The sequence below is a fragment of the Ochotona princeps genome, chromosome 1, assembly GCF_030435755.1.
Source record: "Ochotona princeps isolate mOchPri1 chromosome 1, mOchPri1.hap1, whole genome shotgun sequence".
Taxonomy (NCBI): domain Eukaryota; kingdom Metazoa; phylum Chordata; class Mammalia; order Lagomorpha; family Ochotonidae; genus Ochotona; species Ochotona princeps.
The window spans coordinates 49,990,648-50,002,627 of NC_080832.1; the positions used below are offsets into that span (position 1 = coordinate 49,990,648).

An 11,980-nucleotide genomic window follows, 5' to 3' on the forward strand; every position below is an offset into this window, starting at 1 on the left:
TTGTCCTTGACTTGAGACCAATAAAGTGTATGGGTTCTTCTCATCATGACCAAATTCCTTGCATCCAAAGTGGCCAAAGAGCACTGGTAAGTGAGGAAGCTACACAATCCATGAGGAAATGCATACCCGGCTCTGAGCTAGGAGCATTCTAGAAAGTGACATCCCCGCCCCATGCCAGCCTCGCTTATGTCAAGAGTCCAGCGCCTTGTCTGCTCCTGGTTCTCCTGAGCCAGGCACTTCCAGCCAGGGCTGCGTTTCATTGGCAGATGCGCAAAGGGACAGCCGTGGCCCCTTCCCTGGGGGGTCCTGGAGAGAAGAAGGGACGCAGAGGCTCACAAGAGGGCACAGATTTGTACATGTAGAGGTAGGAATTATTGGCAGCGTCGAAAAACTTGACCACTTCCAATTCCACATTCACGAAGATTCCCACGCGGTGCAGGCCAGGGCTGGCACGCAGGATACGTGGCTGGAGGGAGTGGGCACGGATCTCTCCCGCCTGCTTGCTGATGATCCAGAAGCCTTGCTCACAAGATACATCACCCTTGCACTGTCTATCCACAGAGTCCCGGCACACGCCCAGCGCCCACTCATGGCCTTCTCCTACTTCCACCTCCCAGTAATGGCAGCCCCTGGAGAAGGAGGGGCTGCCCAGCACGCTGACCAGCTGAGTGACTCTGCGAGCATCTGGCTCCGTGTTGTGGCACATTGTGCCATACCGCACACTCTTCAGATCACTGGAGAGCAGCAGCAGCGAGTGGGCTGTGCCTGGGTCTAGGCGCACATCCTCCCACATGCTCCGCATCTCATCCGAGATAAGCAGTTCTGTCTTTATTAGACCCCAGTGCTGCTTCAAGCAAAGGCTGATCTGTTCCAGCTGCACTTCACGTAATGGAGCCCTCTGGCTGACTGCCCTACACAAGGGGCACTCTATCCCCCTGTCCTCACTCATTGACGGCAACTGCTCAAGGCAATGCCAACAGAAACTGTGGGAGCACGAGAGATACACGGGATCTGTGAATATCTGGAGGCAGATGGAACAGGTGCTCTCATCTTTCAGCCTTTGGGCCATGATTCCTGATGAGGCTTCGCAGGCTGAGGCTTCCCAAGTGTCAGGGGACTAGCTCCACACGACCTGTTGCTCTCAGCTCCTACAAGCAACCTGGAGCCCTTCTTGCACAAGCTGCTCTTCTGTGATCCGGATGCTTCTAAATAAAGGAAAAAGGGGAAAAAAATGGAACACTGAGAAAGGGGCATACAAGCAATTCCTCAGCTCACTCCAGATTCACAGCGTGCCATCGTCTGGGATGCTTCTGTTCAAAAATGACCAAGTTACCTGGGAAACACACCTTGGAGACAGTCTTGGCAGAGAAGGAAGCTGACTGGTTGGGCTGGATTGCGTTCTTGCCTTTGTTGGTCGGCGGACTGGTCGGCAGGCAGTTGTCTGCTGCCACTGGAGCTTCTCTGTTGAAGCTGAGCCCAGGTCACTCTTCCAGGAGACCTGGGGCTATGTGGTCTCCACCCTGCAGATGACTCCACTGATCCCCTGCACTGCACAAATAAAGCAAACAGACAATGATATTCTCATCTACATCCATCCATAACACAAAGTCACCCACATCATCGTCCTCCCAGAAGAGTGACTCTCAGGAAATCTTCCAAGATCCATCCAAGGAGCCATTGGAGGCTCCACAAAGTCCCAAGCATAACCCAGGGGATCAGAGAATCAGAATCTCTCTCTGTCTCCCCTCTCAACCTCGACAAGTCTGACTTTTCAAGTTAGCTGCAGAAAGCTTTGCAAAAATGGGCATGAAAATTACCTTTTTGAAAAATAAGTGTTTTAAACCATTATTGGAAAAATGTCCAAGCCTTGAGTTCAGGGGGACAAAAGTAGAATCGATCCTATCAATGCTTCTCAAGTAAACACGGCTCAACACGCAAAGATCAGTGTCCTCCCCCAAAGACCACCCTGACTGCCTGCACCCTTCTTTCGAAAGGCTCACTGCACTTGGTGTTCCCAGCCTCACATCGTTTGCCTGTTCCACCTGTGCATAGAGCTAGGAAACCCCAAAGAAGACACAAATGCCCATCCATCCCATCCCTAGGAAGTGCTTTTGCAGTGTTCATGAATCACTCAAACATCGTATGGACCAAAAATGACTATTTTTAATCAACAGAATTATTGAAACAGTTAAGGCCTTTACTTTAGAACCTAAGTCAAAGTCTAGAAAATTTTAAGGTAAAGCTAAGAAAAAGCACAAAACATAGGCATAAAAGCAGCACACATAGCAAGCAGTATTCAGTCAACTCTGCGCATGTCTGAAAAGTGACATGAAGTGAAGCTGTACAACTTGAGAGGAGGTCTGAGAGGAAGGGGAGCAAAGACCCAAATAAAGTGAACACAAGACTGGCTCCTTCCCACCTCCAATGTGTGAGAAAATCATAATGTAGCCAAACAGTGCAGAGGGCTTTAGCTGGTAGGCTAAAGCACTGGGCCCCTTAACTGTTAAGCTATTGAGCCGTGCCTTTAAGCCCTGCCTAAGCTATCATGCCAGAACCCTCCCCTGTAAATTTCAGATATTCACCAGTATTCCTATGTGTGTACACTTCAAAAAAACCTTTTTGCACAGTTATCAATCTTAATGTCAACATATATTTGGTGTTAATAGTAAAAAATTAGTTTGTAATAGTATCTTAAAAATTCGAGCCATATATATATATAAATCTTTGACGATTCATTTCTCAAATTTTCTGACTTCCACATGTCTTTCTCAACATGCTTAAACCTTTAAGTATTTTGTCCCAGCTTTCCCTTTCCATTCTGTGATAGCCGTACTCCTGCATTACTTCTACAAGTAATGCTCTTCCTTATCTCTCCTTCTGAAACCTTCTCACTAAGAACACACTCTCGGGCCCGGCGGCGTGGCCTAGCGGCTAAAGTCCTCGCCTTGAAAGCCCCAGGATCCCATATGGGTGCCGCTTCTAATCCCGGCAGCTCCACTTCCCATCCAGCTCCCTGCTTGTGGCCTGGGAGGGCAGTCGAGGACGGCCCAGGGCTTTGGGACACTGCACCCGCGTGGGAGACCTGGAGGAGGTTCCTGGTTCCCGGCTTCGGATTGGCGCGTACCGGCCCGTTGCGGCTCACTTGGGGAGTGAAACATCGGATGGAAGATCTTCCTGTCTGTCTCTCCTCCTCTCTGTATATCTGGCTTTCCAATAATAATAAAATCTTTTAAAAAAAAAAGAACACACTCTCAGGCTTCTAACGATTTGCCATCTGCTAACCTTGACTTACATTTTGAAACAATCACATAAGACTGCAAATTAAGAGATTTTCTAAATAAAAGCATACCAAATTTTAAATAGAATGGCTTTAAGTAATTTTTAACCATTTCTCCCAGTTGGTGGAAACACATTGTAACACAAACCCGACTCAAAACTAGAAATGAGAAGTTTTTCAAACAACCTTCTAGCTGATTTGGGAATCCCCTCACCCCCTTCTCAAATGAAGGCTGGTGCGAATCACCACAAGAACAAAGCCTCAAATTCTTGGAAGGGCAGACTCCAAGCATGCCCCTTCCTTTTCTATGGCTGGCAGGCCTGGAGCTTCTCCTTAGCTTCTGTCTTATGGAAGTCAAGAGAGCAGAAAAACTTCAATTTGACTGTTGTGTTAAGAGACTACATGGGGGCCCGGCATCATAGAGTAGTGGTTCTAGTCCTCGCTTGGCACGCACTGGGATCCCATGTGGGCACCAGTTCTAATCCCAGCGGCTCCACTTCCCATTCAGCTCACGGTTTGTGGCCTAAGAAAGCAGTCGAGGATGGCCCAAAGCCTTGAGACCCTGCACCCACATGGGAAACCATATAGAGCTCCTGGCATTGGATTGGCTCAGCTCCAGCCGTTGAGGGGGCTTGGGGAGTGAACTAGTGGATGGAATATCTTCTTCTCTGTCTCTCTTCCTCTCTGCATATCTGCCAATCCAATAAAAAAAAAATAAATAAATAAACCTTTAAAAAAAGAGAGAGGCTAGGCATCTCTTGCCCGGATCCCAGAGGCCAGCCTCCATGTGCACGTCGTGCGCTGTCTCCAGGTCTGCCAGGGACCTGCAGCTCTCATTGAGCAGTGGACGGGATTGGGGAGCCAATGAAACCATTTACTGTACATACCACATGAACTCAAATACAGATTTCTTCTCTCTTTTCACATTAATTTTCTCAAAAATATGTCAATGAATACAACAGGTACTGTCATTCATTAAGAAACACAACATGCAAGATATCATACAATGGAATCAGCCTATAGTTCTTCACGTGCTTAACTTTGTAGGGTGGTTGCAGTGGTAGGCAATTGTAGACTGTAAGACAAATTTGATCCACACTGTTGTATGGCTTGCCAACTAAGCAATTTTTAACTGTTTATTTTTTTAAAGGATAAGGCTTAATTCTATATGAAAATAATAAGAAAATTCAGCATCTATAAAGAAAGTTTTGTTGAAATGCAACTGTACAGGCATGGAATGGGGGATGGGATTGGGGAGGGGCAGGACTTTGCACCTGGGGCCTGAAACTTCCAGCAGCCTACTGGCTGCTGGGAGGTCCCAGGCCTGGGCATCTCCATGCTCGTATCCCTGACCTCAGTCACCTCGAGCACATGGTGAGCTTTCCCCACGCGGCCAGTGTGCCATTTGGCACCAGGCTCCACTTGCTGGCCACCCGGCTGGGGAGCTCTGGGGATTTGGTTCTTTGAATTGCTGCTTAGGTAGCTCCACTGTGCTTCTGGGATGTGAATCAATTCTAAAGATTTCCAGTAACAGCTTAAATTTCCATTGAAGAACTTGTAATCACTGAACAATGCTGACCACCGAACACCAGTCCATGCAAAAGCTTAGGCTTGGGGCTCATCCAACACGATCATATCCTATTACCAACACCAGTCATTGCATTCACTTGGTGAGAGATTCATCGGATGGAAGATCTTCCTCTCTGTCTCTCCTCCTCTGTGTATATCGAACTCTGTACTAAAAATAAATAAATCTTTAAAAATATATATCTGAACATCAGAACAGAGTGTGGGTCGAGCCAGGTATGGTCACAACAAAAACCAGTGCACAATACAGAATGCCAAGTTTAGGTTGCCTGTACCAGATGTGACTGCAGCACCCAACCAGCACATGTGAGAACCAGGAAGGGAGGCTAAAGAGCCAGCAGGGGGAATAACGGGTGGTTCCCTAGCTGGACAGCTACTCCCACTGGAAAGCATGAGCTGGGATGGGGCCAGACCAGACTCAGCAGGGCTACAACACCTGTGCGCCTCATGTGGACTAGATCAGGGAAAAGCCAGGTTGGGCTGATTATTCCTACTGGTACAAACAAATTTAGAGTGGGTGAGGGTTGTTTGGGCTTAGCCGCAGCATCAGCTGGCAGAAGCTGGCACTGGGGCTAATTCTGTAAAGTCAAACCACAGAACCACCTGGAAAGTGCATAATCTGGGAATGGGAGAGGCCTGAGAAATAGTGGAAATCTCCCCCCTCTTGGGTTACCACTCCCATGGGAGGGCACGGAAACTAGGACAGTGGCTGACTGGGGTGGCTAGACAGAGAGGCATTCAACAATTTTCATGAGGGCTGGGTAGTGAGTTGGTTAGATGTAACTAAGCTTCAATACCCATTGACATGAGAGCCAAATGGGACGTGGGGCAGACTGGACTAGTCTGCTACACATACTGGCAAACCAGGGTAGGGGGCAGGCCTGGTGGTGGTTATTGTGGGTCTCTCTGACTAGGCTCCAGCTCTGAGTATGTGCTGGGCAGAACCAGGCTGGACTGCAACACCCATTGGTTCCAGTGGAAGTCAGGGCTGAAAACAGAACCAACCCAGCAATTGCAACCACCAGATGATGGGGGCGATGGACTGTGCCGGGCCCTGTGCTTGCTAGTACATACAAGAATCTGGTCTGGGAATACCTCAGACAAAGTTTCTTTGGAGATCTCCATAATCGAAATGCTGGACTCAGAACCCTAACCAAGAGAAGACAGAAGACAGAACAGGTCAATCAACTACCTCAGCTATATGTTGGCAGCGAAATACTGGGCAAATGGAGACTCTATGATGGACTATGTCAATCAGTGGATTGTTCAACAACTTCATTGTGCTTGGAGTGGTGAGATTGCAGCGATTCATAATTGGTTAACTATCAAAACCATCTGAGCAAGACCTACATCAGGGACCTGGGGTGGGTGGGGCTTCTCCCTTAAAATCCCCTTTACCTCAGGTACATGAAGGAAACAATATGGAAATAATAGTGTTACCCACTTTCCTATAGTGCGTGAGCCTTTTTGCCCTGATTAACTATGTAAAGATTGTCAAAAATATGATAAGGAAAAACAACAATAAAAAGATAACGAGACTAGGTAGGGATTTACTCAAGTTAGTAAACAGGTTTAGTTGTCGATAAGATAAGAATAACTTAAAAGGAGATGTTAAAGCACTGTTGTTTTTCACAAAGAATCAGACAATAAGGCGGTGAGGATAAAGTTAATGCCACCGCAAAACAAACAAACAAAATATAAACCAAACAATTTAAAATAAACATCTCCATTACACAATCCTGTAATCCATTAGTCAAACACTCGGTCTACAATCCTGGAATCCAACTTTTGGAACATAGACATGGACCCTATTTCAGATCTTTGACTTGCCCCACAGACAGACAGCTGGCAAGAACCCTATTTCTGATTTTTGACTTGCCCCCGGGAAGTGCCACTTCCCAGGACCCCGGCTGTCACCTAAGAGATCCCAGCCGAGTAGCCAATACCAGCGCGCCCACCTAGGCTTTATGTCAGCTTCTGGCTTCTTGTTCTGGAACACCTCACACTCGGGGGACTACTTCCTGGGGACTCTCAGCCATTGTCCCCACTCTGTCCAGAGATTCACTTTGGGGTGGGACCTTCTACCACTGCCCCCACTAAAATTGAAGGGCACCCTCATAGGCTCAAACCAATTCTGGGTGAGGGGCTCTCTCGCAGTCCTTCCCAGTTCAAAATTTAGCACCAAATTCAGCTATCCAATTTAATATTTAACCTTTAGCCACAAACACAGAAGACACAACAATTGAAGAACAAGACAAGCACAAACAGTTCAGGCCTAAGAAAAGAAAACCAACCAGGGTGGACATGCCTACTCCTTAGGCAAAAAGCCTGACCCATTGGGAGCTTTCTGCCCCCTCACTGGGTGCAAAAACAAAAAACAAAACAAAACAAAAAAAAAGCAAAAAAAAACAAAAAACAAAAAACAAAAAATCAGCCAAAAAGAAGAAGAGAAGAAAAACAATACAAAACAATTAGCCGCCAGAGAATTGAGGTGAGACTCACCGCACATGCTCCTCCAGTGGAGTCCTGATGATCTTGGGGATCACGGACAAACCCCCATTTGTTGTGCCCAGATTTTGAGATCCCCAGAAATCACCAGGAGTCTGAAGTCGATCCAATTGCACAAGGATGGTTTATCCAAGCTCAGTACACCCAAGCCTGGGTTGTTGGTTGAAACCAGGCAGCTAACTGATCCACCGGCCAGGACCAACACGCCTTACCAGGAGTGTGGTCCCAAATAGCACCTTCACAGAGTTTTTATAGGGGCAAGTCATAATAGCTTGAAAAGGGGAAATTCACAACAGTCTGCAAGGTGAGGGGAAATAGCAAGCATTTCCTACCTATCTTGGCGGGACAGCCCATGCCTCCAGCAACTAAGGGAAGCACCCACTTAATAACTTGGAACCACCTGTGAGACAACCAGATTTAAGTGGGCCTTGATTTCCAAGAATTGGGGCCCATCAGTGCTAAAGGTCACATTGGTCACTAAAGGCCACACAGGCCCTTTGGCCTGCAAGATCACAGTTTCTTAGTAGCAATGAGCCATGAAAAAAATGGTTGGGATTTTGATACTGAGGTTCTTCAAAAGCTAAGGAAATATACAAAACATAGAAATAAAAGCAGAACACATAGCAAGCAGTATTCAGTCAACTCTGCGCATGTCTGAAAAGTAACATGAAGTGAAGCTGTACAACTTGAGAGGAGGTCTGAGAGGAAGGGGAGCAAAGACCCAAATAAAGTGAACACAAGACTGGCTCCTTCCCACCTCCAATGTGTGAGAAAATCACATTGTAGCCAGAGAGGTGGGAGTGTGACATGACACAGACAGAAGGGACCACTGACCTGGACGTGGAGACGTCTTCTCCCTGCTGGTGTTGAGGCCCTGAAGCCTCCCTCTCTCGCTCTGGGCTGCTCTCTCTCAGGATCTGGAGCTCTGAGTCTCTGGTCTTATAAGTGTGCTGAGTCTCCAGACTCCACCCACCATGGTGTTCTGGGTCCCGCCCTCCACACCCTGTTGCCTAAATGCCATCAGGCCTCAACTGCACCATCCTGATTTGGAGTGTGATGGAGTGAAGCACATGGAAAATGTCAGCCTAGGGAATCCTAAAGCTCAGTCCCAAGGGGCCAATTACTGCCATTGGTACCACAACCCCACTTTGCACAACTCCACTTCTGAACCCACTGGATCCCAGAGTCAGTCTGGAGACACAGCCCTGAAACCTCATCAGGTCTTAGCTAATGGCACCTGGCTCTCAGCCTTTCTGATACAATGCTGACTCAACAGGGTCCCATTGTCATGCAGATGTCCTTGATTTCCTCTGCAGGGTGGTTCCTTTTCAGGACAGGTAGATAGGATTTGGGGCAGGCTGTTGCTCTGCCCTCAGGATTCATCCCATCTTTTTCACTCTTCAGCATTTTCCTAGCAATAAACCACCTGACCTCTGCAATGAGCAATCAGCCCAATCACTCTAAGAGAGTAGGGTGCCTGCTCATTGCAGCAGGCAAAATGCAGTGCTGTGTGTTTGCTTTTAGGTTTTGTTTACTTTTTAACTTGATGATATCTTGTTTCTCATACACTAAACTGTTGGAGCACAGACCTCAAGTTGTTTTTATTGGATCACAATATCTGATTTATTTCTTTATGTCTTTCCAAACTGCCAATGCAAGAGAGAGGTGGCGTTGGGTGGAGGGGATGTGGTCCTTGGCTAGCTCTCTGCCAGCCCACTGATGTCCTGTGTGGATATATTTTAGTGAGTTGTGGCTGCTCCACTTGTGGATGTATCTCCCTCCTAATGACCAGGTCCAACTTCTGTTGGAACCTGTTCCTTTTCTGTTCTTACTTTTCCTTTCTTTTCTTTTCTTCTCTTTTCTTTCCTTCCTTCCTTCCTTTCCTTCCTTTCTGTCTTTCTTTTTTTTGTTTTTCTCATATTGAGTACAAGGTCTTATGTAGTTTTGAAGAACCTAGGTGTTTTCTGCCTTTTGTGATTTCTGCCTGAATGGCTTGGCTGGGGGCTATGTGAACCCCAGGCCTGACAGCCTAAGTGACACCCAGCGGGACACCATGAAGGTCAAGTAGGCAGACCACTCCTCAGGAAGGAGGTACCTGGTGTTTGATAAGATTCACAGCCCTATAGTTGCTTGCTTCAAACCCACCAAATAGAAGCCTGCTAAATCATGACTGTATAAATAACAGCCTAAAATGTATAAGAATGCTGGGCTATTCAACTGGGACTCTCTGGTTCTTCCTTCTCTGTTGCCTTCCCTGTGGCCTAGTCTGCACTGCACTCTATCTTGGTTCTTGCACTCACCTGCAGGGAATGTATCCCGACAGACAATTTCCCCAGGCTCCTGCGTCCAGATCTCTACCATGCCAGATTTTGTACATACTGGTAGGTCTACTTGCCAACCCTACTTAGTCTACCTGCTGTCCTAGCAGGAACAGTGGCCTTTCCTGACCATCCCTCACCCATTTTGGTTCTTATTGTTGGATGTTACAGCTCAACCAAGCCTGATCCATACCCAGACATAGCTCACACATGGCTCAGCAGGGGCAGAGACCTGACCTAGCCCACCATATACCTATCCAGGTTCTCATGAGTACCAGTGGATGCCACCAGATCTAGCCCAGTCTGGCACATCCCATACCCAGCCCACACACATGCTGGGGGATTCTGCAGCTATATCCAGACTAAACTGTAGCCCCCACCCTGACCCTTGAGCTTTCCAATGGGGATCACAACCAGGCCAGGGTGTCCCATTTGGTCCCCAGCCAGACCTGTTCCATTCCACAGATTTCATGTATGCCAGTGTTTGCTCTGACCCAACCTGGCATAGCCCCCATCCGCCTTAGCCTTTGCCTTTGCCTTCAGATGCTGTAGCCTGTCCTGACCTAGCCAGGTCCCAGGCCCAACTCTTGCTGGCAGGTGCTGGAACCTGGCCCTGCTCAGTCTGCTTCCATCTCTGGCTCATGTGAATACCCTAACCCAGCATGACATGTACTCCAAACTGGTTTGTGCACTCACCAGTGGACTAAGATCTACTTGGCCCTGCCCAGTCTGCCCCCTTCCAAAACCATCCCACACACTTGTCAATGGGTGGGTCTACCTTGCCCAACTTGCCTGACTCCTGAGTCTAGAACATGTGCTCACCAGTAAAAGCTATGGCCCAGCAGGGGAGTCTCCCAGGTTCCCCGCTCAGCCCACCTCTAGCCCCAGATCTCACATGCTCCAGCAGGTGCTAGACCCTTGCCCAGCATAGCCTGCCCCTCCAGCATGGCCTTTGTATGAGCTGGTGGATGTTGTAGGCTGTCCCACACTACAGCCTGTTTTAGGATGCACATGCAGGTGCTGCAGCTTGGACCTGCCCAGCCTATTCTCAGCTCCAGTACCCATGAGTGTTGGTGAGTTTCATGTTCACTCCTAGTCCAGCCAGTCACGACCCCAACTCTTGAGCTAACCAGTGGGACTTATATTTCCACAGGGTTGGGCCTACTTTCCCCCATAGAATCTACCCCCAGGCCTGGTTCTCTTGCATGCTAGTTAGAGTTGCATAAAACATGGGGCTGGAGACAGAACAGACCTAGCAATTGCAACTACCACTGTGTGCAAAGGCTGATTTGGGTGACAGATTTTTCCTAGACCCTGTACTAGCAAACACACAAGAATCAGGTCTGGGATGACCTCAGACAAGGTTTCTTGGGTGATTCCCTACCTATTCAACTGCTGGACACAGAACCCTAAACATGCAGAGAATTGCAGGTTCCATGGGCTGACTGTGGACGTGGATGTGTCAGAGCTGGGCCTCCTCGGTTGCTCAGACGGAACAGAGGACAGGCATATCCAAGCATACATGGAGGACACGGCAGTACATTGGAGCCTGCAGAGGACATCTGGTACCAAGGCAGAGGACGGAGGACAGAACAAATTGATCAACTACCCTAGCCAATCGTTGGCAGTGAAGGTCTGAGCAGACGGAGACAAGAAGGTAGACTATAGCAGCCAGTGGATTCGGGAGAGATTTCATCGTGATTGGAGTGGTGGGTTCGCAAGCAATTCAGGCCTGTTGAACTATCAAAACCTCTTGAGAAATTCATGGTGTTGCAAACTTGTATTTTTCTTCCTGTTGTTTCTGTATCTTGGCTTTTCACTTAAGAGGCTATCATGTCTTGCTCGCTTTGGCAGCACATATACTAAAATTGGAACGATACAGAGAAGATTAGCATGGCCCCTGCGCAAGGATGACACGCAAATTCGTGAAGCGTTCCATATTTTTAGCTGAATGGTACCTTATAGCCATTTTAAGGTATATGGCAGCCGGTCCTGTATATAAACTAAAAGTGAAATGTCAATGAGCTAATCATAGGTTGTGGTTAGGACTTGGTTTTTTTGTTTTGTTTTGTTTTGTTTTGTTTTTGTTTTTGTTTTGTTTTTGTTTCTGTTTTTTTTGTTTATTTTGTTTTGTTTTGTTTTTAACATACTGGTTACTCAAAACCATGTCAATTCCATAATATTGCAAATTGCTGTTGATGTTATATTGGGACTCTTAATCGACTGTGATGATATTCTACCAGCTCTAACTTCAGACCAGAAATGGTCTCCCCAAGAAACTGTTCAACCC

General features: G+C 47.5%; 1 protein-coding gene and 1 non-coding gene across 2 annotated transcripts; one reads left to right on the forward strand and one right to left on the reverse strand.

Annotated features, from left to right (window-relative positions):
* Positions 1-256: 256 nt before the first annotated feature.
* LOC131481249 (ret finger protein-like 3) lies at positions 257-793 on the reverse strand. Its single transcript, XM_058669285.1, has one exon. It carries the CDS (start codon positions 791-793, stop codon positions 257-259), a length of 537 nt encoding a protein of 178 aa, XP_058525268.1.
* A 10,735-nt stretch (positions 794-11,528) lies between these two features.
* Positions 11,529-11,635, forward strand: LOC118758355 (U6 spliceosomal RNA). The gene has a single exon (XR_004995653.2). It is a non-coding gene; the product is annotated as a U6 spliceosomal RNA (small nuclear RNA).
* The last annotated feature ends 345 nt before the right edge of the window (positions 11,636-11,980 follow it).